General features: G+C 39.1%; 4 protein-coding genes across 4 annotated transcripts; 3 read left to right on the top strand and 1 right to left on the bottom strand.

Moving 5' to 3' along the window:
* The first annotated feature begins 606 nt into the window (after positions 1 to 606).
* On the top strand, positions 607 to 6,047 carry aamp (angio-associated, migratory cell protein). The gene is made up of 11 exons (XM_028469591.1): positions 607 to 896; positions 1,927 to 2,064; positions 2,862 to 2,981; positions 3,090 to 3,229; positions 3,332 to 3,476; positions 3,630 to 3,713; positions 3,777 to 3,892; positions 4,295 to 4,389; positions 4,475 to 4,565; positions 5,463 to 5,617; positions 5,688 to 6,047. The coding sequence occupies exons 1-11, from the start codon at positions 806 to 808 to the stop codon at positions 5,761 to 5,763; spliced, it is 1,251 nt and encodes a 416-aa protein (XP_028325392.1). The 5' UTR covers positions 607 to 805; the 3' UTR covers positions 5,764 to 6,047.
* Positions 6,048 to 11,284: 5,237 nt separating this feature from the next.
* gpbar1 (G protein-coupled bile acid receptor 1) lies at positions 11,285 to 14,735 on the top strand. The gene is made up of 2 exons (XM_028469652.1): positions 11,285 to 11,455; positions 12,353 to 14,735. The coding sequence occupies exon 2, from the start codon at positions 12,368 to 12,370 to the stop codon at positions 13,436 to 13,438; it is 1,071 nt and encodes a 356-aa protein (XP_028325453.1). The 5' UTR covers positions 11,285 to 11,455; positions 12,353 to 12,367; the 3' UTR covers positions 13,439 to 14,735.
* A 3,787-nt stretch (positions 14,736 to 18,522) lies between these two features.
* On the bottom strand, positions 18,523 to 22,548 carry LOC114477362 (intermediate filament protein ON3-like). Its single transcript, XM_028469651.1, has 9 exons — positions 22,266 to 22,548; positions 21,103 to 21,311; positions 20,959 to 21,019; positions 20,806 to 20,901; positions 20,578 to 20,742; positions 19,803 to 19,928; positions 19,512 to 19,732; positions 19,404 to 19,429; positions 18,523 to 18,983 (listed from the first exon to the last, which is right to left on the bottom strand). Exons 1-9 carry the CDS (start codon positions 22,425 to 22,427, stop codon positions 18,976 to 18,978), a joined length of 1,074 nt encoding a protein of 357 aa, XP_028325452.1. The 5' UTR covers positions 22,428 to 22,548; the 3' UTR covers positions 18,523 to 18,975.
* Positions 22,549 to 22,718: 170 nt separating this feature from the next.
* Positions 22,719 to 26,828, top strand: LOC114477281 (keratin, type I cytoskeletal 18-like). Its single transcript, XM_028469538.1, has 8 exons — positions 22,719 to 23,154; positions 23,905 to 23,987; positions 24,615 to 24,771; positions 24,844 to 25,005; positions 25,084 to 25,209; positions 25,390 to 25,619; positions 25,770 to 25,804; positions 26,430 to 26,828. The coding sequence occupies exons 1-8, from the start codon at positions 22,768 to 22,770 to the stop codon at positions 26,732 to 26,734; spliced, it is 1,485 nt and encodes a 494-aa protein (XP_028325339.1). The 5' UTR covers positions 22,719 to 22,767; the 3' UTR covers positions 26,735 to 26,828.
* The last annotated feature ends 726 nt before the right edge of the window (positions 26,829 to 27,554 follow it).

Genomic DNA, 27,554 nt, shown 5'->3' with positions numbered 1-27,554 from the left:
CCATTCAAAAAAAATGTTTGTACAATAACACATTAGTTCTATTTTCATATTTTCAAAAATATATAAAAATCATTTCTGCTTTTTGTAATTTAGTTTTTATTTATTTATTTAGTTCAAGCAAAATTGTCAATTTTTTTGTGTTTTTTAAATTACGTTTGAAATAAATGATTGATCTAATTTAAAAAAAGTTTTTTCTTTTTTTTTCAGTATCCAATCGATTTTAAAAGCGCAAATATATTTGTAATAAATCTATCTTATCATTAATGATATTCTTGTCCATTTTTACATTATTAATGAAACTATTATTTAATCATTAAAATCGAGTCAGTTCTTTTTTCAAAATTACGTTTTTATAGTTACTAACAAAATTGTTCAAATTTTACTTTTTTTTTAATAACGTTTGGAATATATAATTAAAATAATCATAAAATAGCAAAGCAAAGTTTTTCTTTTCTTTTTAGTATCCATCTCAATATTTTTTTAAAGCAATTATATTTATTAGATCGATTTTATTATTAATAATTATATTATTTAATTATCTATTTATTTTTGTTAACAACAGCGCTATCTAGTGGTCAGACACCGCCAAACACACTTTCTACGTCATCAGCCTGCGACGGTCGCAAAACATGGCTCTTTAACTTCTGCTCGTCCCATCGCGTTTAACTCTTTTGGAGAGATTTATCAGTATTTAAGAATAATATAGTAATTTAGAGTTACATTTAGAGAAGCTAACTTAGATTATCTAATTTTAGCCTCATCCCGTGCACTTTGCTTGTGTCGTTAGCCTTTAGCTGCTAACAACATGGATAACACGGAGCAAAACGCCATCGAGCTGCACGGAGACGAGGAGATCGTTGAAGTGATCGATCTGAACGACATTGAACCTGGTCCAGGTGAGTGTTTACGACACTTTACATTTATATACAGACTAAGTTTGGGAAAAGATTAACCTAGTATCACTGAAAAACCACTACACACGCCACTCTTTATTAGTTGTACTTAATCTGAGCTATTGTGTAGAAGTATGATGGCAACACACTCATCCATAAAGTCATAAATCTGTGATAACCACATTTATGTATTTATCTGAATAATATCCATTGTTGTCCAGGAAGTTTAATATTATTATTTACATCTTAGTATATTGTCATCTTAAAGATTTAAATCCTTGTTTTAATCAGAATTAAAATGGGTTAACAATGACCAATCATGGTGGAAAATGTGGTGAAATGAAGTGCTTAAAACCACAGAAATTGGTTAAAAGTTGCAAATTAGAATGGGGAAAAATGGACAGAAAAAGTGGTTGGAAAAAAAGGGGGTTCAAAGTGTCAATTATTAGCTTAAAAGAGGCAAAAATGGGTTGGGGTAATGTCATTTAATTTCAAAATGAGAAAAATTAGTTTGAACTGGCAAATATTGAGCAAAGCTAAGTATGAAATATGGCGAAAAGAGGTTAAAAATGACAACAGGTCAACATATGTGGAAAGGGTTTATAGGTGCTGAAAATGTCTTGAAAGTGGAAAAATGTGTGGAAGAAGCATTAAAATTTGAAGTTACGGAAATCTGAGTAATGTAGCAAAAATGCATTAAAAAGAGCAAGAATGTGTCAAGAAAAAGTGATGAAAATAGGTTAAAATATGGTGTTTGGTGTAGTTTCAGAAAAAGAAAAGGGTATAAACAAACAAAAATAGTTTTTTGTTTATTTTAAATTGTTCAAAAAATAATCCCAGTGCCTTGTGACCCCAAATGTGGTCCTGAACCCAAGGTTGAGAACCCCTGCCTTAGAGAATACTAAATAATATTGGTAACTATTTTCTTTACACTAAGAATTGCCTTTGGCACATTTCAAACGCTTCTTTTGAACATTGATAAATGCTGATCCATATTTAAAATGAATAATCTCTATTGTTTGTGTGTTTTCAGATGATTTGGCCGATGACTTGGAGGACGTGGACTTTGAGGACCCCGGGAACGCAGATGATGAGGGCTGGGAGACGGAGGACGAGATGGAGGCCGACATGGAGCAAGACGACAGCGAGCTCACCTTCTCCAAACACACTGGTAACCAGTCCTAGATTAAACGCTGACGACCAGTATAGAAGTTAAAGCTGCTGCAGATTAAATTTTTTATCAGATAATAACCTAGTGTGCGCCTCATAGATCAATAAAACTAAATTAATTTGCTTAAAAAAAGATTTCAATAGTTGGATTACTGTTTGAAAGCTTGTGTTGGTTAATATGTTGAGGTTTCATTTGTTCAGACAACTGTTTTTCAAGAAATTTACTTTGATCTCCTGGCATGTTTTGACTGTCAACTGCTAGTCGTCTTCAGAGGCATCTGCCGATTGCTTTGTTTTCTTGACTTCCGCGTAATAATTCCTGTAATATTTTTTTTTTTTAAAAGAAGACTTAAAGACAAACTATTACTCAAAAAGAAACATCAAAGCCATCAGCAGATCCCTCTGAAGAAGACTGGCAGTTGACAGTCGGAATGCGTCAAGAGATCAAAGTACATTTTCCTAAAAAACAGTTTTTGTCTGAATAAATGAAACTTCAACATATTAACCAAAACATGCTTTTGAGCAATAATTCAACCTTTTACATGTTTTATTAAACTTGTTTTGATCTCCACTGTAAACTGTTTGTTTACATTGTTGGAAAAGGTTTCGCGCATTGCATTGTGGGACGTGGAGTCCCGTAGACGGATGCATAGAAGTGTTTTTCCTTCATTCTCACCACACTTTCTTATATTCTATTGATAATCAACACTTTAAAAACAAACCCAAATGAGTAATTTAGAGGCTTTTGGGAAATGTAGTCCAGTGTATGCATTTGTAGTCCTGTATTTCTGTGTGCAGGCCTGGTGTTCTGTGTGAGCTTGGACCCACTGACTAACAGCTTGGCTGTGACTGGAGGAGAAGACGACCGCGCGTTTGTGTGGAGGGTAAACGATGGAGAGGTTCTGCTGGAGTGCATGGGTGAGTTTACATTCACAATATGAGGTCCGTGGGTCAAAACCAGGCCAGCGTAGCACCCATATAACAACAAAACTCTTTATTTCATGCTTTATTGTGTGTTGTTTTCAGGTCATAAGGACTCAGTGACGTGTGCCGTGTTCAGCCACGACTCTTCGCTGGTTGCCACGGGCGACATGAGTGGCTTGATCAAAGTGTGGAAGGTGGAGACGAAAGAGGAGATCTGGTCCTTTGAGGTCGGAGATCTGGAGGTGAGGGACGCACTCACTGCATGCTTTCACGTGGTTTTTTTTTTGCGCGTTCATGGTCGTCACGGGTGTCGTTCACCGCTAAACGCTCTTCTTCCTCGTCAGTGGATGGAGTGGCACCCAGGCGCTCCCGTCCTGCTGGCGGGAACCAACGACGGCAACGTGTGGATGTGGAAGATCCCCGCCGGAGACTGTAAAACCTTCCAGAGCGCAGCGTGTCAGTCAACCAGTGGCAAAATCCTCCCCGATGGTGAGAGAGCGACCACTTAGCACTTACCGTTAGACTTTATGGAGATTTATATGGTATATTGCCATTTTGAGAAAAAAATAAAATTTTGGCCCATATTGCCCAGCCCTAGATATGATCACGATTAGATCATATTCTTTGTTTCAATCCCTGCAGGTAAACGAGCTGCCGTGGGTTACGAGGACGGGACGATGCGAGTGTGGGACTTGAAGCAAGGAAACGCCGTTCATGTTATCAAAGGTACGATGGAGCTCTAGAGTGGTGAGCCAGAACAGAAAAGCTCTGACGTTCTGTCCTCTACAGGTCAGGACGGACACCAGGGGGCGCTGACCTGCCTGGCGTGTAATAAAGACGGATCTCTGGTGCTGACGGGCTCCGTGGACGGCAACGCCAAGCTGATTAACACCAGCACGGGCAAGGTGGGTCGCCATGACGACAGACAGACACAGATAAACCAGTAGAACAGAGATGGGCAACGCTGATCACCGCGGGGCCACAAAAATGTGAACGTTACTGATCTGAGGGCCAAATTATTAGTTATTTTGCATATTATTATTGTTGTTTAATACAATTTTCTGTCCTCCTGTATGTTTTTGTTGTTTTGTAATTTATGAGTCAATCTTTGTATTTTATTGTCATTTTTGTCTGCTTATTTTTCATCTTTAGTGTGTTTTTGTCATCGTTTGTTTATTTATTTTATTCTTCTTGTGTGTTTTTGGAGTAATTTAGTGCATTTTTGTTGTCCTTGATGTGTATTTTCCTGTACATTTGTATGTTTTTCATAGTTATTTTGTGTATTTTTGGGGGCCACACAAAATTAGGTGGTTGGAGTTTTCTCCGTGGACAAAGGAAAAGGCCGGGGCTCCAAAGACGAGGACGACAACAACTCTGTGGAGTCGGTGGGATTCTGCAACATGTACATGAGACACGTCTTCAAATCGGAGAGTTTTGTTTTTTTTAGCCGCTGAGTAGATGAAAAGTGACCCATCGTGTCGTTGCAGCCTCCCTCTGGTCGCCGTGGCCTACTTGGACGGAACGCTGGCCATTTACGACCTTCCCACGCAGGCCCTGAGGCACAGGTGTCAGCACGAGGTGAGCAGCGTGAGGACAAAATGGTTGTTTATGCCCGTGTTTAGTTTGGAGCCCTAAACATGTTACATCACCCAGCAATAACAGCTGCTGCTGGTGGTGGTGGTGGTGATGGTCCACATCGACTCAGCTCAGGAGAAGAATAATAGTTTTTATATGGAGTGGAACTCACCACCCACCGTATGTGTATTTATGTTAAGACGACTAAACTGTTATGATGTTCTCTCTGTCTGTTTCATATGGAATGATTTATTATAATGAGTTTAAATATGATCGTGTATTATTATCCTACTGTACTAAGGTTTGTACTTTGTATAACTATTTTGTACCACAAAGTGGTGCTGTTGATCGCTGTACATTTGACTCCAACTTTTGTCTTATTGTGTCATTTATTTTTGATACAATTGTTTTTATTCCTTTAAACTTGTATTTTGTTTAATTTTTATTTTATTCTATTTTGTTGTTTGATTTGATATTTGATTTGACTATTTTGATTTATTTTATTTTGTTACAAAAATGTGCACTTTTCCCTTAACTCAATCATTTTAGTATTATTTTATTTTACCTTTGACCTATTTCCAATTATGTTACATTTTTAAAATTCAATTTTATTGTTTGATGTAGTTCTGTTTGATTGTCTTTGGTTTTATATAATTTATATTTATTTGATTATGTTTTATTCTATTGTATCATATTCTATTTTGTTGCATTTAATCAATTAATTTAATTTATTTTCTATTTAATTGAATTTATTTGATTTTATTCTATTTTATTGTTTTATTTTTTTCTTCCTTTTGATTTAGTTTTGTTTGATCATCTTTTTTTCAATTTTGTATTTAATTTAGATTTATTTTATTGTATTTATATTAAATGTTAAATGTTCTTTTTCTGCTCCTGCAGGCTGGCATCGTTCACCTGCAGTGGGAGGAGTCTTCTTCTGTGGTGTCCACCTGCAGTCTGGACGGAGCGCTGCGTCTGTGGGACGCTCGCTCTGGTTACATGGTGTCTGAGTACCGAGGACACGCAGCAGAGATACTGGACTTCACCATCAACCGGTGAGAAAACACGAGAGAAAGACTTCAATGAGACATTTGTGACTAAATGGAGTTTATCGTTGGTCCACAGGGAGGCGTCTCTGGCTGTGACCGCTTCAGGAGACAACCAGGCTAAAGTCTTCTGTCTCCAAAGACCAGATCGCTAAAAAAAAACCAAAAAACACTGACGTCATCAGAGACTTTTTCTGTTTTCCTGCTCAGGATTTCAAACGTTTTCACTTCCTCCAGGGACGGATCGTCTTTTTATTGATTCTGAGAAGCTGAACTAAGAGCGACACATTGTAAAGTCTTCTTATCTCTGTGTTCTTTGACAGATTTGAAGTGATAGAACGATCTCTAATTATTTAATCCAACCTCAATGTAAATACAAAGGAAAAAAAAGTGACGTGATTTATTCAGGGCAAACATTAAAAGCCCTTTTTATTCTGCAGCTGCTGTCGCGTGTTTTTCTGTTCTCATTAAAACTAGCGTTCGTCCTTAATGACGAGTAAATGAAGTGATTGAACTTGAACAGTAGTGCAGTGGGACTTGTTTACACTGTTAGTTTTCTCAGATGAATATAACTGGGTCAGGTTTAAAGGAAATGAGTTTTAAGGAACTGTAACTAATGGTTACGCACATGTTAAAAACCTGTAACAGGAATCCATGACCTTTCGCTAGTTTTCAGTTATGTTATACAAGGGGGAATAAAGTAAGACCTTATTGGGGTAATGTAATTTAAAAAGCTGGAACAATTATTTTAAACTGGCAAATAATGGGCAGGACAAATCATCAATGTGGTTAAATTGTCAAAAAATAAACATGAAATATGGTGAAAAAGGTTAAAGGAGACAATAATGAGTCAAAATATGCAACGTTAGGTGGGAAAAGTGGTGGAAAGGGTTTCAAAGTGCCGAAAATTGTGCAGCAAGTGGTGGAAATGGGACGAATGTAGCATAAGTGCATTTAAAGGACCAAAAATATGACGATAAAAAGCGTTGAAAATAGATTAAAATATGGAAAGTTTGGTGTAGTTGCAGAAAAAGGTCAAATTGTTTACCAAATATTGTTTACCAAATTGTTTACCAAATATTCCTGGTTTCTTGAAGGCATCTGGCAACCCCCTCTCAATGTCATGTGACCCCAAATGGGATCCTGACCCTTAAGCTTGAGAACTACAATAACGAAATGATTCACCATTTTTGGAATGAAAGAAGACCACAAAAATGCTGTTTGAAAAATAATAATGCCTTATTTGACTTTAGAGCGTAAAGGGTCCGCCAAGCACCAAATCTCCTCTTTTCCAGATATTAGCAGTTATCTGGATAATGATCATTCACACTTACAAGTCTTGGAAGAAATGTAGATCCCCATAAATAACCATACAGTGCGTCACAACGTATGGGCACCCCTATTAAACAAAAAAAAAAATGGCAATGAAATATGCAACTTGGATCTGATCCAGATGAAACTTAATAGTAGTTGAGGAACCAACCCAACAAAACTGAGTCAAATTTCATGAAGATCGGTCAATTATGAACCTAGATATGATTTTTTTCAATTTTGCCAATGATGATTGAGAGGGATTTTAATTCAATTCTATCTTGTTATGCTTTGATTAGCGTGCGTTGGACTAATTGGCGTCCATTAGAGGTGAAGGTTGGAACATTGCTGTCCTGTATGTGCTGGGAAATGGAAAGTATGGGGTGGATGCTGGGAGTCACTGCTGGTTATAATAAATGAGCTCTGGCTACAGTCCAGCATCTTTAATCTGCCTCTGGTTTCTTCCATACATAACCTAGTTTCTATATGTTCCACATGAAATGGTGGGATGTACACAGTATATCATAATGTAAATACAGCCTTGTTAGAGCCCAATATGTAACAATGATCCAACGTGTTATAAAAGAAAAATGTGATAAAACCCAAAATGTAAGAACTGGTCAATAATGGAACAAGACGCTGAGCCCAAAACGTAGAAACGTTTAGCCTTTTTTTTTTTTCCCGCACTAATAGCGTAGTAAATATTTACACGTATATGTACAATATTTTGCGACCTTAATTTTTCCTACAATCACAAACCCTAACCCTAAAAATTAAAGGAAAGACTATTACCTTTTTTTCCAAATGATGCACGCGCATGCCCCCTTTGTGTTTGTTGGGTCAAGTTGGCCACGCCCAGAAAGAACTCACAAAGACATCAAAGCAATCAGCAGATGCCTCTGAGGAAGACTGACAGTTGGCAGTCAAAATATAACAGGAGATCATAGTAAATTTCTGGAAAATAGTCATCTGTATAAATTAAACCTTTATATATAAAAATATATACATATTGTTACTTTATTGACCAGTTGAAACTTTTTGGGTTTTCTTACACTTTGGGTTGTTGTCATACTGGGCTCTATCAAGCTTGAGATTGAGAGACAGAGTCTGAATCCCACTGCTTTCACTGGTTCTACTGATTTGCTCCAGTGTTTGGCTTCTGCTTTCAGGACGAGCGTCAGTCAATATCCTGAACATAAGTGCTACTTCCTGTTACCTCGGCCGTGTGCATCCTGATCACCCACAAACAGCAGCCGCAGTGTTCCCAAAACTTGTAAATCTTCACAGCTCAGATTATAAGTGTTGACTAAAGTATGACAGACCGACAATCACCTGATGTGACCCCCACACTCTTGCCCAAATAAAGCCCCGCTCGCCCACTCAGGTCTGTTGTGCTACACTGTGACAACAGATGCCACAAATTGGCTGAGCAGAGAGAGGCGGGGGCTGCTGCCAAGGTAAACACGCCTCGAGGAAAGAAGAGGCAGGCTGGCCAGGCCATTACCTGGACCGGAGAGAACGGTAACCACAGAAACAGGAAAGCTGGAAACAATGTGAGTGAAATTTGCAGATCGATCGTCGTCCACGTCGTCTGTTTTTCAATTTTTGTCATCGACCAAAGAAGGAGGGACACTGAAGCTAGACAAATAAACTTACCTGGTTGTTTTTGAAGAGGACGTCACTGTTTCTCCTCAGCAGCCAATCAGGAGAGTGTACTCTGTTGCCATGACGTCAGCGTGCGTCCTTTGATGGGAGTCGATTGGTTTTGAAGCTTCTCCTCAGCAAAGGTACAAATAGAGGCTGTGAGCACGTCCTGCGACCTTGCCGAACACTGTATGGACAAATTACAGGAAGGAGGATGAAGGTAACAAAGTACATTGCCACGGTAACAGATGGGAGCAGGTTGGCTTTGAAGTGGGATCTGCAAAAATCTTCATAAAAATGAATAGTAAACTTTTCACAGAAAAAGTTACAAACCAATCAAAAGAAGCTATAAAATCTAGAAAGGCGATGGATTTATGTACAATTCCTAACCATAATCATTAAAGTTGTAGATGATTTTTTACAAGAAGACAATAATGAAATGTTTACCTCATTCTCACAGTAATAATCAAATAGCAAAAGTACTTCTAATAAGAAATAGTGACAATATGAAGTGCTATATACGTAATATATTGCAAGTTAGTAGATTTTTCTCTACTTTTTTTTCTCGACTATTGTTATTTATCACATACTGACGACATAGGCCATAAATCGCTGTCCATAAGCCAACATTGATATTACATATTTTGATCTATCCCATGATAACCAGATTAGAACACGGAAAATAAAATGAAAATGACCCAGTTCTGTGATGAGGCCAATACACTTCCTGGCCTGAGTTTGTTTCTTACGTTGTGGTCCAGCCTGTTTGCCCTGCGTAGTGTCTCCAGGAACGCTTGTGTTTAAATCCGCTATCTGATGGGAGCTCATCCATCTCCAGCCGCACCAGCTCTGCTCCGCACAATCAGCGGGGGAGGATACCGTGTTTGGGTAACAACACCGGTCACGGCTGCCGTCTATCCAAGGCTGTTTTTAAAAAGCAGACAGATGTGACAGCTGTTATGATATACAATGCACTAGATATATGTTCGTGTTTAAGTCATTCTTGTGACAAAGAAGTAAAGCAAACGCTTCGCAGGGGCCAGTCCAGGGATAGTCGTCTGAAGTCAAACTTCAATAACTAATTACCAATTCGCTAATATTGGTATATTTTGATACTGAGATGTCTCCTGATTGGTTCCGGTAACGCTCCAACCATAGAAGTGTTTTCGTCTAGCGTCGCCTGCATAGTCTTGGGCTGCTTTCAAACCAGGAAAGTCTGGAAGTTGCAGACAATGACTGATAATTCATAATAACGCCTTGATTTGTCTCAATTTGTCTTGATTTTGCCTGTCAAAGCACTGTTTAAATAGTGCAGTAAAGGTAATCACGGGATAAGAACACACACTTACACACTAAAGAAAACACAGAAGGGGCATTACACAAAAAGGGACTATAACCCTCAAAGCGTAACTAAACCCAGAGGTTTTGACAGAAAAACCACTTGTTTTCCACAAAAATAAAAATGTCTTGATTATGGGCGGGGCTCCTGGTACAGTTAAAACACAACCAGGCATATTAACGTACTACTCATACTAAGTCTGACATCAAAGTTAGTATGTAGTTTATTTACATTAGATAGTATGAGTAAGTGAGAAATACCCAGATGTATATCGGGACATTTTTTAAGTATGCACAGTGGGCACACCAGTCATACTCAACCGCCCCATGATGCATTGTGAGCAGGATGTAAAATTATCCTGGGCTCTTGTTTTGAAATTAACTGGAAGTTTTCTCAGTAGCACGATGGCGGATCTCTGAAAATCTCCAACGTGTCGGCGAGAAATGTGTTTCTGTGAGTTTTATGAATGAAATGAGCACATGTTGATGTTCTACTTGGTCACTTTCTCACTTTAAATGTTTTCAGAACTTTCAAAGGTGGAGAATCAACTGAGATATTTAACCTCAGTGTGCTTCAGGTTTTTGTCGTTGTAGGTTCCAAAAGCATCTTGGGGAACTTCAAAGTGTACTTCAGTGGGGACGATCATAATCGTACTCATACTTACAGTATATAATATACAGTAGACCGTATATACTCATCTAGTTTGTAGTGTATAGTACGGAGGGTGCTATTTCAAACACAGCCCCAGTCCGTGTTATGAAACCTCCAAAGAACAATCTATGCTAAGCTAACTACCTAATCAATACTCACTCTACCCCACCTCGATTCGCAATTCTCTCAAACCAACCGACTCGCCACAGATTGCGTCAACAGGTGCTTATTTTTCAGGAGGGGCGGAGCCAAGAGTGGTGATTCGTGACCCCAAGAAACCCCCAAAACGTCTCAAACCACCATTCTCAGCCAATAGCGATAGTTTTTTACTTATTCTATACACAGCCGGGTTTTCTCTAATAAGATAACTTTTGTTATGTTTTCAAATGTGTATCATCTTATCTTCTGTGGAAGACCAGTAAATAGATCAGTAAATTTGAGTGAATTATGGTTTATCAACATTTAAAGGGAGTTAAAAGAAGATAAGACTCTTTTTGAGGACACAGAACTGTAGGAATGTGTGTTTAGTGCATTCTGCAGCTACTATTCATTTCCCTTGGCTTGAAAAGCTTTGATGAACTCATTTATCAAATAATTGTTTTTGATGATTCATACAGAAAGCTTCGTCTTGTCATTGTATAATCACTGTCCTTTAAAGTGCAGTTATTGCAGCGTATCTCCCCCTCCCTTTAGAACAACTGCCTCCTCCACCTCTCTCGACGTGACTTCCCCCGTCTCACTCTCTGCTGTTCCATCTCAGTCTGTGGAGTGGATTTATTTATTTTTTTAAATACTCCCTGGGTTAAAGTCACTGAAGAAGCAGAATATGCTGGATTTCACCGATGGTCCGAACAGGATAACAACAATCCAATGCTGGAAGGAGTCGTCAAAAGCTGCGTGAGGTACTTGTATTTCCTTCCTTTGCTGGGTTTGAAACTAAAACCTCATGTGTCATAAATGCATTAGAGCTTTCGATATGTTCTCATTTTACATGAACTTCTGATACCTTTAAACTGAAAGAATTCTCCTGCAAATTGATGAAGGAAAAACATGAGCACAAATATGTTTCAAATTTAAACTCCACTTGACAAAAAGCAATAAAACTAAAAACAAATTGTATCTACATGTGTGGTTTACTGCAGTTCTCTCCGCTTGGAGCTTTGCTTTTGGATATGGATCCTTATGAAAAATACAACTAAGGTTATAGCCTCGATGAATTATTGAATGAGAGCAAACGCCGTTATTGGACACTGTTAAGCGATTACAGCAAACCTGATATGCTGTTAAGAGCACCACCACAATGCAATCGTTGGCCTATAAAAGAGACATATTCAGATATGAGTGACTTTATTAGACACGCACTGGTTCCAAAACGAGTTTATAGGTTTAGACTTTGTCCGATTACTTCTGTGAGCCACTATACTCATCTACTCTCCACATGTCACCAAAGTAATCTCATTATTCTTGTCTGTGCAGCTGCATCCCCTACTGACATTATTGTCATGTGATTGCATCTCTCTTCCAGTCGGGCACGTTGTTCCTTTACTGGCTGGATTTGAAATTGCAACTAGTCAAGATCTAAAAAAGATAATAGCTGAAGCAAAACAAGACCCCAACATAAAAGTAACCCATAGCCCCCATAAAGGAGACTAAATCCAAATCTATCACACCACCGCAGTTACTTTCACAAATACCACTGAGTATCTTAAGTCTGATTTCTTGAGCCAGAATAAATTGACAATACTGGATGTTTGTTGTTCCACTGGTGCGACTTTACCCATGTATCCCGCCCACAACAGGACGGACGCTCCTGGATGGAACTGAGAACCAATGAGACGGAGTCTTTGTTTCCACCCATGATGGACTACAACAACTCTGCCACGCTGCTCTCCGAAGAGCAACTCATCTACGTCATCACCATACCGCTGTCAACCTCAATCATCCTTGCCAACCTGGTCATCATCCTTGGCATCTCGTGGAACCGACAACTCCACAACACCCCCAACTACTTCTTCCTCAGCCTGTTGGTGGCAGATCTTTGTACGGGTGTAGCGCTGCCGTTCATACCCCTGATGGGTCTGAACCGAGAGTTGAGTTTCAGCTCGTGTCTGGTGGCTCACGTCTTTCCGAACTTCCTCTTCTTGGCGTTTCTCTTCAACCTGGTGATGGTTCATTATGAGCGCTTCATATGTATCGTCGACCCACTGCATTACAATAACCTGTGGATGCATCGCAGTTTCCCCCTGGTGCTGCCTATCGTGTGGGCGCCGCCTCTTCTTTACGCATCCCTACCGGCCTTTGGGTGGAATAACTGGTTGGGCCCAGATTGGGATGGATGTTGCTCCAACAGCCTGGAGTTGGTGACGCTTTCAAACTGTTCCAGTAATGAGACCACCTGCTGCTCGTACAGGCGGGTATTCCCCAACGCTTTTATCTACCTGGAGGTGTACGGATTAGTTTTACCAGCTATCCTCACCATCGCTGGCATGACGGGTCGAGTTCTGTGGATCACCCGAGGCCAGTTGAGGGACATTTGCCGCCTCCATCGATCGGTCGAGCGTGGAAATCAGGCGTCCGACCGCGAGCAGAGGCTGAACCTGCGCTACACTCGCTGCGTGGTGGCCGTGTCGCTGACCTTCCTCGCCTGCTGGGTCCCCTACCTCATCTACATGCACGTCTGCATTGCATTTCTGCTCAGCGACTCCAAGTGGAGCTCCACCACTCACATCGTGCTATCTTGTACTGGAATAGGAAGCATGGCTGTGGTTCCACTGGTGCTGGGCATGGTTAATAAACAATATACCGAACCTGCGTACAAACTTTTACAGAAACTTGGAGACAGGTGGAGGCGGCGGACACAGAAATCGGATGAGGTCGCTGTCTGACAATTCCTCGGTTGCATTAGGTTCATTTTATCAGCCTTACGCTCATGTTAGGAGCTCCATTCTTGAGATTTATCATAGTTGTAATCAATCTGTAAATACTAATGTTATATTTATTATCATATCTTGATGATGTTATCATTAGAAACACAGATTCACCTCATTTAGCTGTATTAAAAGCAAAAATCAGACTCCTAGATATACAAAATACAAATAATATATAGTACATATAAATATAAATACCCTCAGAATAACTTTAAAAAAAACATGTCTGCCCATATTTAGGAAGGAAACAAATCAAAAATTGATTACAAAGAAGTAACAACTTGTGTTTCCACCAGAGGTCAGTTGGTATTTCAAAATAAAAGTGTAGGAGTTTTTAAATAACAAGAAGTAAACACCTTTTCTCCATTATTTCGACAACAGGATATTCTTTATTACAGGGAAATTTCATAATTTGCTATTACAGGTGGTGTTAATACCATAATATGTGAAAGTAGTGGTTTGAGTAACTTACTTGATATGATGATATATTTAAACATTTATTTGATGAAAGGCAGTCTGTTCAAACATTTCCAATAAAATCTATAAAATATTATGAACGTTAGATTTTTATAAATGAAAAAACCCAGCATAATAACAAGAGATTTTGAAGGTATTTGTATGTTGTTGTTTTTTTATACCATTTTTTTTCTGAAACCAAAAAGTTAAATAAATCAAAAGAGTTCATCTAATTTAAAAACATAATTTACAATGGTTCAGTGTTGTGAAACTGTTTATTGAGTGAATTATTTTCCATAACTTGGAAAAACATGTTTGTATGCGTTACTTTGTTAATTTGCTCTGGAAGTAACTATGGTAGTAGCTCATGGTCATGCTCCAACTATGGTAGCTAATTGTAAAGAATGTGAGTTTTCCCTTTTTAAGACTGCCTCTTTCAGATATAAACATGTAACTTTGCACATCATTTAATAAACAGAACAATGTCAAGCAATGAAAAGTTAGCGGACTGTTTGTGTGAGTTATCTGTGTGTAGCTTAGCTAGCTAGCACTAATGCTGCTAATAGATGGAGCTCATTGCTGGCTGATTGGTGCTGTTGCTCATGTTTTCCTGACTTAAGGGATGAAGTTAACTTTTGTGATAACGTCACAAAAAGCGGATGTATAAAGTGCAGCTGCTGTGTCCTTGTTGTGTGCCCTATAAATACAGCTTTAAACCATCTAATGTGTATTCTCTCCAGCCTGCTGTGTTTACTCCTGCCTTCATCTGCACTGTTTATGGATCATGTGCTGGTTTGTGGGCTAGAGAGGGAGGACATGTTCTCCCTTACAGTCCCATCTTATCTACACGCTTTGGAAGGGTTAGCAAAAGTGTGGTGGAAACACAAACAAAAACTGAGTTTGTCCTACAGATTAAAGTCAGGATTTCAAGATCAAAGTCAGAAATTCAAGATCAAAGTCAGAAATTCAAGATCAAAGTCAGAATTTTAAGTTTAATGATAGCATTTTAAGAATAAAGTCAGAATATTAAGAATAAAATCAGGATATTAAAATTGACGACAGCATTAGCTGATTCTGTGATTAAATTGATCATATTATGATGAAAGTCAGAAATTTAAGACAAAGTTGGAAATTTAAGAATAAAGTTGAAATTCAAGTTTAAAGTCACAATTTCCCAGATTGATGATAGCATTTTAAGATTAAACTTTAATCTTAAAATGCTATCATCATCAATCTGGAAATTGTGACTTTAATCTTGCTAACTTTAATCATTAAAGTTAGCATTTCAACTCAAGATTAAAATCCGAATATTAAGAATAAAATCATGATATTAAGTTTGATAATTCTGTGAATAAATTCATATTAGGATTAAAGTCAGAAATTGCCCTGTGATGGACTGGCGCCATGTCCAGGGTGTACCCCCGCCCAGCGCCCTATGAGAGCCGGAGATTGGCACCGGCAGACCCCCGAGACCCTGTTAAACGGGAATAAGCGGGTATGAAAATGGATGGATGGAAGTCAGAAATGTAATATTAAAGTCAGGTTTTAACATCAAAGTCAGAATATCAAGAGGCAAGATTAGGATTTCAAAATTAAACTTGGGATGTTGATATTTGCGTTAGAATTCAATGAAAGTGAAATTTCTGAGATCAAAGTCAGAATTTTATGATATAAATTCAGAAAGTTTAAATTAAAATCAGAATTTTAAAACTACAGTCTGAATTTTAAGACTGAAGTCTGAATTCTCAAACTCTGAATATTAAGATTAAAGTTGTCATATTTAGATTCAAATCACAATAAGATTAAATGAGAATTATAAGATTAACATTTCATTTTTAAAATTAATGTCAGATTTGTCTGAATAAATAAAAAATATTCATATTAAAGTCAAGAAATTAAAATCAACATCAGAATTTTAACATTAAAGTCTCTTTCTCAGGTTTTTAAGATTAAGTCAGAATCTTTTGAACAAAATTGGAATGTTAAGAATATAGTCAGGATATTTAGATTAGAATTAAAATCACAATTTTAAGATTAAAGTCTGTTTCTCAGGATAAAATTGTAAAACTTAAAAATGTTTAAACTGTTAAAATTAAAATTATGATATTGCGATATGCAAATCAAAGTTAGATTAAAGTCAAGATTTACAGATTAAATTTGAAATTTTAAGATTAAAGTCAGAATTCTCAGAATGAATTTAAATCAAACCGAGATTGTGTCTAAAATCTAAGATTAAAGACAAGATTTTAAGATTCAAGTCAAATTTTTTTAAACAAAATAGGAATATTAAGAGGAAAGTCAGGATATTGATTGAGATTAAAGGCAAAATATGATAAATTAAATTCTTAATGCTAAAATTAAAGACAGAATTTCAGGATTAAAGTCAGAATTTTAAGATTAAGGTCAGAATTGACCTTGTACAGTTGGTTTGAGTTAAATTAAATATGTTTTAATGACACAGTGTCCTCACTCAATAAGCTCTGTGGAGAAAATTGAATGTATTTTCCCATGTATCACATCACATTATTGTGTAAAGATGACAGACAGTTACCTTGATAAATCAAAGTGTCCTGGGCTTCTTTGCTGATACAGACATCAGTATGTCATTAACAGCTTAGCCGGAGCCTGACAGTCTCACCCCCTTCTTCCTCCGCCTCCTGCTTTTACTCCATCTCACTATCCTGCATTAACGTTTCCCACATGGAAAATATACTGGCACAAGTTTATTCAAGTGTTCCCCGACGTGGAGCTCAGACGATTGCTCTTAAATTCAATTTACGTCTGAATCTGATCCTTCTTGCACTCAGAGGGGGTTTCAGATGTCCTGTAAAAAGACAGTCAAGTTGAAAAGCTGCAAAAGTCCCCTAAACATCAGCTTCTCAACTCGTGGGACGGGAACCAAAAGTGGGTAGTGATCTTTTGCATGCGAGGGCCCAAAAATAGTGCTTTGTTCTTTTATTTTGAAAAAGATGTTTCTTCAATTAGAAATCTGTGTTTAAAAGTTCCAATATTTGATCATGTATCTATTTGTAATACATGTAATAATGATAAAGGTTCATTATCTCTTCTTATTCCATCTTTTTAAATGTTTTTTTTTTTTTTTTTCCAAGTTGCTCGTCAAAATGCTAGCGTGGGAAATATTCCCCTTTACTATCACTATAGTCGTTGTGCTTAGTTTACAGGTTACTTGAATCAAAACGTAATGTATTACTTAAAGTTACTTATAGCCATAATTTCATTTAACTTCTCCAAGTGGGTTTTAATTCTGCGTAAACGTTCTAAAGTACAGCTTCCTGCTTATTTTTAAGTTTGTTTATCGCATGAATCTGAGCGTTAACTCATTCAGTGCCAGCCGGTTGTGATCACTTTGACTGATCTTTAAAGACCCATAGAATATTTTGTACCGTGACACCAGATTCTGAAAGAATAAAGTCTCTAATTTCATCAAAAAAAAAAAAAATGATAATTTGTTTCTAGCTTGTTTCGCTCTTTTTTTTTTTGCTTTCGAATCCGTGTATCATTCGTTTTTCATTATGTCACAAAAACACTCATTATTTGTTTCCAAAACCAAAATGAAAAAACAAAATACACAGATTCTTTAGGGTCACCTCAACATTGTTTCCTTATATCAGGGGTGTCAAACTCATTTTGGTTCAGGGGCCAAATACAGAGCAGCTTGATCAAAATGAGGGCCACAGATTTTATGCGGGAAAATGAGTAATTTCTGCATTATTGTGCCATAGTTTGCACTTCTACGTATACATAAAATACTAAATATGTACGAAATCGACAACATCCAAGCGATAGATATCAGTCCCTGCAGGATCTTTCACTTTAAATTTCCGTTGATTTTGTGACCAATTTCTATTTAATTCAGGGAAATGTGATGTAATAATTTAAGTAAAACTGAAGGATTTTGTAAGAAATTTGAGTTTAACGTTAAAAATGGCTGCAATCGTGCAATATAAGCACCAGGAAAACTGTGAACCCCTGGAAATATTGTTGGCTTTCATTTACATAATAATTAACATTTTCTCTATCATTTTTATTTTCTCCCGGGGGCCAAATTGGATGCTCTAAAGGGCCGGATTTGGCCCCCGGGCCTTGAGTTTGACATTTGTGCCTTATATAAAAGTATGAAAACAACACTGAGACCAGGCTTTTGATGGCAAAATTATTATAATTTTGATATCTGGGTCAGAGTTTAATAGATTTCTTACTGTATTTTGGCGTTCCTCAAAGTTTCTGCTCCCGTCATTCTGCACACACGCAACTTCCTCCTCATCCCGGACATGCAGAGTGTCACTGCTTGCCCCGTTTTTTGATTGTCTTCTCTCACCATTGCAGGGGTGGCCAATCCTGGTCCTCAAGAGCCACTATCCAGTATGTTTTAGATGTTTCCTTCTTCCAACACACCTGATTCAAATGATTAACTCCTCATCAAGCTATGCAGAAGCCTGATCACGATCCTGGTCATTTCAATCAGGTGTGTTGAAATGGTGTGCAAATAAATAAACATATCAGTCCAATTTCTTAGGGTCACCAAAACTGAATTATTCCTATTTGAGGTATTTAAAGTCCAGGCATTGTGTGAATAAAAGTCGTTTTATTTTGACATTTTCTAAAACAAAACATGAAGCCCTTTTTATGACCTTTTATGATTCCAGGAAACATTATCATGGTTTATATCCTTTGTAATATCAACAGTCCCTCCAAGTGTAAACATCAAAGCCCCAGAGATTAAAGGAAATATCTGCTTACCCTAAAAAAAGCAACCAAAACATGGGATTGAAACCTTGCAAAATGTGTCATTTTTCTAATGAATCACAGTATATTAATCGGCGTAATGAGAACTCTCAGAGATGACTCTCCCTGCTTCCACTTCCACTCGGATCAGCAGGCGTTTCTTGGAGATGTGAGATGGAAAACTGCTTCTTACCAGGTCGGGTCGGACCTTACGCGACTTCTCTGCGAGGGGTTGAGGAGGTGGGGGCTGAACGTCTGCGTGCAAGCAAGGACGTGGATTGGTTGGTTTGTTTTTAGAAATCTGAGCGAAAGAAAGGTTTGGTTTTACTGGAACAGAACATGGAGGCAACGAGGAAAATGTTTAGTGGAAAAATGGACATGCATGTGTTAGGGTTGAACATGAATCCATGGCAAAATACCAAAGGACAAAATCCTTTATTCCTTTATTAGAAACGTGCACAAAATCTCTCATGGGTTTTGAATGTTTTTAGATTCATGTTTTAGTTATTTTAGGAACAGACGGGACAACCGCTGATTTTATTAACCATATCAATTTGAGGTACATTTTAGAATATTGACTCACTATTGGTTTTCTACACCTTACTTAACCTGTTTGAATAAAAAATTAATTTCCAAAAAAAAACTCCAAAATGAGTAAACACAATATTGTGATGGAGATCACCTTTACAAGCAGACGGTTTCACAAACAAACTGTGCTCACCTGAGCGGCGCATGAGGTCGTTCATCCTTTGCGGGGGATGGAAATGAGAAATTAGTTAGAGAACAGAGTGCGTCGATGTGTATCAGTGATGAACTATTGCTCTGGTACCTCTGCTCCTCGCCCTCCAGCAGCTTGCGATAGGTGGCGATCTCGATGTCCAGGGCCAACTTCAGGTTGAGCAGCTCTTGGTACTCGCGAATCTGTCCGGCTAAGTCCTGCTTGGCCCTCCGCAGGGCCTCCTCCAGCTGGGTGATGTGCTCAATAAGCTGGGCTAGGCTGTCGTCTCCGTCCTTATGAATGCAACTGATATCCTTCCTCAAGGCCTCTTCCTAAAGGAGAAGACACAATCAGCTCCTGGTTGACTCAAGGACGAGGCGTGGAATTTTCTTTCTTTCTGACCTTCCTCCTGAGAGCGTCCAGCTCTCCGTTCAGCCTCTGAACAAGGCGCACAAAGTCAGAGATCTCCCTCCGGATGTCCCGGACCTCCTGCTCTCGCTGTGTTACACTGAGGACCATCACATCCATCTGAGGAGACACCATTTACATTATGGACTATTAGCTCACTCCTGGCTTTAACCCTCCTGATACTCTCAAATATTACAAACATATTTTACCCTTGGGGTCAATCTGACACCAGGGATATTTATGATTTTCAGATAATTGTTGACCAACTTTTTGTGTCAGGCACTTTGTTGAATTGTTGAATACATAAATAACCCCTTGATAATGAAACTTGTTCTCTAGTGCCACCATCAGGCCAAACTTTTAAATTAGAATGAATTTATCTTGAATAGCTTTCATCCAAATGTTCTGACAACATTAATGGCCACAGCAGTATGAACCCTGTCGGTTGTGGTGATGACATGACCTTTCCTGCAGCACCACCATCAGGTCAAACATGGGTCGTACACAGACCGACAACTTTTACAAGCTAAAATAGCTTGGGGGTCAAATTGACCCCCAGAGCAACACCAATGTGTGCGATATGCATTCAGCACAATGAAAATATACTATCATGGTGATTTTATGCCTAATCAATTGTACCCATCAAATTAAGTAAAGTCATGAAATATGAAGCAATAAAAGTCAACTATTATTTTTTGATTGATGAAGAGGTAATGGGGTCAAATTAACCCCAAGGATAATAAAAGAGTTAAAAAAGGCTTTTACTTACTTTTTTCTGGTTCCAGTGCTCCGCCTCTTCCCTGGTACGGGTTGCCATGTTGGCATACTGGGTCTTCACAGCTTCAATGATCTCCTCCATGTCTAGAGAGCGCTTGGTAGGATCTCGAATGATCACGGTCTCATTCTGGACCTGTGACTCCAGCTCTTTATTCTCCTGCGGGGAGCAGACCAGAGTCAGTGTACACGTTAAATATCTCTCTCTCACACACGTCATTACCTCATCATAGCCAACTCTAAGGAAATCAAGCTTTCCCATCACAGCCTCCAGCTCCAGAACCAGATCCACAGCTGCCAGGTGACCCTCGTCCACATCCTGGAGCAAAACAAACATTACCGCGTGCACGTGAACCCTCACAGTGCACATGGCTACCTTTTTGGTGATGATGAACTCATTCTCCACGTCCGCCTTCTTGTTCAGCTCGTCTTCATACCTGAAAGCAGCAGCAGCAGCAGAAGATGATGACTCAGCATTTGTCATTGTCCACACAGCACATACTGTATCTTTGAGCCTCACCTCTTCTTGGTGTCTTCCACCTCGTCCTGGTTTCTCTGCAGCTCCTCCCTCAGCTTGTCCTGGTCCAGCATCAGTCTGTCGATCTGCTCCTTCAGCTCATTGGACAGATTCTTCACTATGGCCTCCACCTTGCCTTCATAATCCTCCTGCTCCTTCAGAATCCTCAGCTTCGTGTCCAGCTTCTTCTTCTCGTCCTCGAGGTGTTTCACCTACAACACACACCAAGGGAAAGCAGACATAGTTACATTTCAAAATAAAAACTTATTTTTTATCTGTACATTTACCACTTTTAGTCTTCAATACAATACAGTTCTTTATCTTGCCACTAGGTGGCGCCTTTACTCACTTTTTAGTTATAAATGAACGGTTGCTTAGGAGTCATCAAGTCATTAAATTAGAGCAAACACAGCCCACACAATCTTTATCTTTACATATTTTATTTTAAGTAATGATAATGTAAAAAAACAAATTGAAATATATTCATTTTGAATAATATTCAAAAGTATTTTTTTCCACAAGTTTCAGAATTTTAATACGAATTTCAAAACTTTTACTTGAATTACACTTTAAAAAAAAAGTACCTTTTTCTTTAACATTGATATCCCAGCACTTTTATTTTGAAACTTCCCCAGCCAAATATGTTAATGATATGTTTAAATGTATAGTTATATCTGAAAGTGTTTTATTCTTAATTTTATTCTAAAATTGAATTCAATCCAGCTTTATTTTCTTAGGAGTCATTAAATGGTTAAATTAGAGCAAACAATATTATTGTAAATAGGATAATACAAAAAATATATGAAAAATGAAATTGAATAGATTTCAAATTGATTTAATAATTATGAACCTTTTAGATGTTGTTGTTTTTTCTTCTTCCTTTTTTCCACAATTTTCATACGAATTTTAGCTTTCACTTTTAATTTAAACTATCAATAATGTTTTGTTTAAATGTTGATATCCCTGCACTTTTATTTGGAAACTTCCCTCTAATAACTGGTAGACCACGTGTGAACTTTTATATGCCAAAAATGTTGATACGTTTAATAAAATGTACAGTACAACTCCATCTAAAAGTGTTAGACATTTTACTTTGAAATTCTTTATTCCTGATCAGTGATAATGAAGTTATAAGCTGAATATGTGAATATAAATGACAAACAAACCTTGTCTATGAGCTGCACGAACTTGTTGTTGAGTCCCACCATGTCGTCCTTTTCCCGGGATTTACCGGCCGGGTCCGCGCTGCTGTTGGGCGGGTAACTCTTGGCGGGTCCCGAACCTCCAGGTGTGTAGGACTGGCTGCTGTAGTCCTTTGATTTGGACATACTGGAACCTCAGTCTGCTAGTGGATGGATGGATGGATGGATGGATGGATGGATGGATGGATGGATGGATGGATGCACAGGTGAAGGTGAAAGCGTCTCTTTCTGTGAGGACCAGAGGTTTTTAAAGGTGACCCGGGACCGCCCTAAAACTGTGCGTGTCCAATCCCATCAGGGAGTAAACATAACCTACAGGATTTTTAGACTGGAAACCAGTTTGGTGACCAGCAGGACCCAATGGCATCAATGGGAGGATCCCGTGCGTAAAAGCGCATGCAGGTATAAAAACTACCTGCAGCTCCATCACCTCCATCAGGTGATCGATCTCTCTCTCTTTCATCCTATGCCGACTATGCCTTCTAACAAAGCCGCCAGTGTGTTTGGTGGAGCCGGGGGTCGAGGCTCCAGGGCGTCCGTGGCCAGCCTGGAGGGGCTGCGCAACGTGATGCGCAACGACACCACCGAGCGTGACGCGCCGGTCCAGCAGTCCGCTGCGCCCGTCCCCGCCGCGTCCGCGCGCCCCGTCGCTCCTGTCGCGCCCGCGGACGACAAGCAGACGCTGCGGGGTCTGAACGGCCGTCTGTCCGGGTTCCTGGACAGAGTGAGGCAGCTGCAGGAGGACAACCAGGACCTGGAGAAGCAGATCGACGACATCCTGGCCAAAAGGAAAACTCCTGAAGGACGAAACTGGGAGGAGACGCAGGAACCATTAGAGGCGCTCAAGAACCAGGTCAGCCTCTGTCAGTCATTGAATGTGATTTATATGTATTCAGTCTGACCACAGGAATCACAATTTGATTTATTGAAGCTGTATTGCATTCAGGGATGGACAACTCTATCATAGCAGGGGCCGCAGAAATGTGATTGTATGATATGAGGGCCACATGATCAACATTAATGTCAGCATGTAGAATACTAACAATAACAATCAGAACATTATTACAGGGGGCGGTTGTCTTTTTTGTGTGTGGTTTTGATGTTTTGTGTCAGTTTTTAGTCATTTAGTGTGTTCTTCTGTCATTTTCTGCATTTTTTAGGTCACTTTCTATATTTTTGTTGTTGTTTTCTGTATTTTCCTGTCATTTTGTGTAATTTTGTTAACAGTTTGTGTGTCTTTGGAGCTATTCTGTAATGTGTTGTTTTGTGATTGAGTCATTTTTATGTACTTTGTGCATTTTGCTGCTGATTTTTGCGTTTTGGGAGTTATAATGTATATGACGTTGGGCTTCATATTCCTTCCAACTTCTTGAATTACAATTTTTTTGGGGATTTTTCATGGGTGCCACAAAAAAAATTAGACTGAGGGAGGACCACAGTTGTCCATGTCTGCTGTATTTTAAATGTGACACGCTGAATCTGTGTAAGGCGTGGTTTAGTGGATTGTTTTGATTTTCAGGCTGAAAATGATTTAATAAATGAAAATGAACTTTAGTTCTATAACAATGCGTGACCTGCAATGTTGCACTGTTTATCTCCTCAGATCAAAGACATCACCATGGAGAATGCGAAGCTGCTGCTCCTCGCCGACAACACAAAAATGGCCAATGAGGACTTCAAGAACAAGTGCGCGTGCATTCAATCAGTAGAAAAGCCACATTAAATAAAAGAGTAACTAAAAAACAAATGTATTTGGGTATGAAGTACTTTTGTTGATTTATTTTTTCCCAACTCTTGACATTTTCGTCAAAGTATTTCAACTTGGCGTATTTTGTGAGTGACTGCCTTCCATGGGTTGGAACCTGGTTATTACAATCAAATTTTGCTATTGGCTGAAAATGGTGGTTTGTAATGTTTTGATGGCTTCTTACATCACGAACCACCACTGTTAGCCCCGCCCCTCCTTTAAAAACTAGCACCTGTGGATTCTACAATCTGTGGCAAGTAGTTTGGATTAAGATAACTGTAAATAGAGAGGTATAGTGAGTATTGAGTAGCTAGTTTAGCTAGTTAGCATAGCATAGATAGTTTTTTGGAGATCTTATAGGATAAACTGCCAAAATCAAGGCCTTTTTTTGACTTTCCAACCGAGACGCAATCTGAAATCTCAAGATTTAGTTACTCTTTTTAAGTGTTGACAACTTGCCTCCACATACTCTATAACCTTCTTCTTCTTCTTCTTCTTTCTTGGTTATTGGCATGAGGCTCTACAACTTTAGTGTGGCTCTGTTTTCAATTATTTTTGTGACGCAGGCTGGACAGCGAGACGAACGCTCGTAAAGAGTTAGAGAAGGACCTGGAAGATCTCAAGAGGGTGATCGAAGACACCAAACTGAACCGAGAGCAGACTCAGAAAGAAATCGATCTGGTGAAGGATGAGATTGCTCACCTGGAGCGGGAGCATGAGACAGTGAGTGGAAACCAGTAGCGTTACGATGTGTCGGACACGTGTAGATATACTGACGTTTAACGGACTCTATAGGAAGTGGACATCCTCTGTGAAAAGATCAAGGATTCTGAGGTGAAGGTTGAAATCGAGTCTTCCCAATCTGACCTGGCCGAGACTCTGGATAGTATCCGTTTCCAGTATGAGAAACTGGGCAAGAAGAACTTGAAGGAGACCGATGACTGGTATAAGAGCAAGGTAAGGAATGGGGGGCGGATTGGGGTGATAATGACCTACAACTGTTGCGATACGGTTGGCATGTTTTTCTTGCTTTAGTTTGACAACATCAAGGTGGAGGAGGCCCAGAACGTTGAGGCAGCACAGTCGGGGAAGAATGAGATCAAGCGTCTGCTGAGAGAGAAGCAAACGGTGGAAATCCAGATCCAGAGCTCCCTTAGCACGGTAACAGCTCTCTTCCTTAGATGTCTTTCTACTGTTTGTCGAAAAAGTCCTCCTTACATACATTCCTTGCTGCCCTGTCATTACACTGTACAGCTGCTCTGTAGAAACAGTAAACAAGCCAACAAGCTCCTTGGGCATTGGTTTACTGTCAGGAATCCAACTGTCCCCTTCCCCTTTCAGATCCGTAGTCTTGAAGACACGCTGAGGATCACTAAGGTGCAGTACGGCCAGCGCCTCGCCCCGCACAACCAGCTGATTCTTGACCTAGAGGCGGAGCTTAAGGAAGTGAGGGCACAAGTGGAGCAGCAGGCGGAGAACAACAAGAACCTGCTGTGCATCAAAATGAAGCTGGAGGCGGAGATCAACAACTACCAGGAGCTGATGTACGGCATAACCACTGATAACGAGAGGTGAGGAAGACCACTGTGGTTTTGTCCAATGATAATAGCGATCATCATCGAGCAAAGTGTCGAAACGTATCGATACAGTGTTTACTGTGCTCTCTCGGTGTCTGTCCCACTCTTTACTTGAGCATCCTTTATGCTCTTCTCCCCCGACAGCTTGGAGTTTGCTTTAGAGGATGCAGTGTGCAACGGTAAGTTCTCCATCTTGGCAGGTCTTTTAAAAAAAAGCCAGTCCTTCACCTCAGATACCAAAGTGCACATGGTGATGGAGGTGGAAAACTGTGATCTACCTTACCCCTAAATCAGCAAATCAAGGCTCAGGTTCATGCTTCGAATGATAAAACTTCAATGGACAACTGAACTATTGTTTCTTTCTTAGGCAATGAAGCTAATTACTGACAAAGTTATTTTCTCCATCAAAATTGGCCCTAAATCCGCTTCCGTACTTTAAATTTCATGCTGTTTTAAATCACGTAACTACTATTATATAATTATCTCAGGTTCAAAATGTTCTATGGTTTTCTAAAATACATTAAGGAAAGGGTTGAAAACGTCTGGGTCGTGTGTTGTTTATCAGGGGTAAAGTTGAGAACCACTGATCTAGAGCTAAAGCTAACTCACTGCTAGCATAGAACGTAGCTCTGAAGGTTTGCCTCTACAGCCTCACTCTCCGTTCACATCATAACTGCACGTGTTCACGATCAAATATCACCACTGTGGGATGCACTGACTAATCTTTCACCTCCAATGAGAAATGGATGCTAACCACGCTAATGACGCTAACGCCGTTGACTCGTCGAACGTTTTCTATTGCAGGCCAGCAGCAGATGCCTGATGGCACCGAAGCACAAGAAGCCCCAGTAAAGCCAACCAGTGCCCCCACCAACGTGTCCACCGGCCCCAGCGATGAAGCTCCAGAACCAAAGACAGCAGATGTCCATCAAGTGGTGGCTCCCAAAAAAAAGAAGAAATCCAAAAATAAGGAGGGTTCATCTTCATCCTCGTCTTCATCCTCTTCTTCTTCTTCTTCTTCTTCTTCTTCTTCCTCATCCTCATCTTCCTCTGAGTCTGACGATGAGAAACCTAAGAAGAAGAAGAAAGAAGATTCCACCAAAGCCTGATCTATTAGTGGTTCTAACCTGTTAACATGTCACTATCCTGGCCATCTTTGATTTATCCAATGTGGATGAAATAAAGGCAAGTTTTAAAACATGATATTGAGCATTATTTGATTGATTTTTTTTCACAAACAATGTCGCACTTGGGTCATGATTACCTAGCACATGTCAAACTCAAAATGAAAACATATTAACACCCATATATACATGCCAACACAAGCATACATATCACATGTGGATTGTAATCATGGTGAAAAGGTATAGCGTAGGAGTGTGACGATATCTCGCGATATTCTTCGCACGATCGATTATCGATATGCTTTTTTTAAATTGTCACTGTTTGTTGAAGGAACCAATATATTGTTTAATGGAATAATGCACTATAATGGTGTCACTGGTAAGAAAGACATTATTTTATGTTTACACAAAGCACTATTGGAGATCCTTATTTGTTTACATTGGTATGTTGACACTTATTTACAGAAATGTTGCACTAAAATAGTGCCACTGTTCATAGGACACTTTTTCAATGTATTGTCTTTCAGAGACATAAAATAAAAATTGTATTTTTTCACTTAATCTTTTTTTTTTCTCTTGGTGTCATAGATTATCGTAGATTGTTTTCTGACCAATATATCGATAATCGCCGTATCGTAGGTTCCCACCCCTAGTATAAAGTGAGAGAGGGCATGAAGTAGTTATCACAGGGGTCTGCAACCTGCGGCTCTGGAGCCTCATGTGGCTCTTTGACACTTTTGCGATGGCTCCCTTTAGCTTTTTTTGTTGATGATGAATGACATTAACTTCAAATAAAGTTATGACA

Source organism: Gouania willdenowi, chromosome 2, assembly GCF_900634775.1.
Source record: "Gouania willdenowi chromosome 2, fGouWil2.1, whole genome shotgun sequence".
Taxonomy (NCBI): domain Eukaryota; kingdom Metazoa; phylum Chordata; class Actinopteri; order Blenniiformes; family Gobiesocidae; genus Gouania; species Gouania willdenowi.
The sequence above is the reverse complement of the archived record's forward strand: the minus strand, read 5'-3'. Positions and strand labels throughout refer to the sequence as shown.

Coding starts and splice junctions, on each gene's coding strand:
- LOC114477362 (XM_028469651.1), bottom strand. CDS start 22,427: ATGTCCAAATCAAAGGACTACAGCAGCCAGTCCTACACACCTGGAGGT. Junction 21,312..22,265: donor TCGTGCAGCTCATAGACAAG/GTTTGTTTGTCA, acceptor TGTGTGTTGTAG/GTGAAACACCTCGAGGACGA. Junction 20,902..20,958: donor AGTTCATCATCACCAAAAAG/GTAGCCATGTGC, acceptor GTTTTGCTCCAG/GATGTGGACGAGGGTCACCT.
- gpbar1 (XM_028469652.1), top strand. CDS start 12,368: ATGGAACTGAGAACCAATGAGACGGAGTCTTTGTTTCCACCCATGATG.
- LOC114477281 (XM_028469538.1), top strand. CDS start 22,768: ATGCCGACTATGCCTTCTAACAAAGCCGCCAGTGTGTTTGGTGGAGCC. Junction 23,155..23,904: donor TAGAGGCGCTCAAGAACCAG/GTCAGCCTCTGT, acceptor TTATCTCCTCAG/ATCAAAGACATCACCATGGA. Junction 25,210..25,389: donor TCCAGAGCTCCCTTAGCACG/GTAACAGCTCTC, acceptor TTCCCCTTTCAG/ATCCGTAGTCTTGAAGACAC.
- aamp (XM_028469591.1), top strand. CDS start 806: ATGGATAACACGGAGCAAAACGCCATCGAGCTGCACGGAGACGAGGAG. Junction 2,982..3,089: donor GGTTCTGCTGGAGTGCATGG/GTGAGTTTACAT, acceptor TGTTGTTTTCAG/GTCATAAGGACTCAGTGACG. Junction 3,477..3,629: donor TGGCAAAATCCTCCCCGATG/GTGAGAGAGCGA, acceptor CAATCCCTGCAG/GTAAACGAGCTGCCGTGGGT.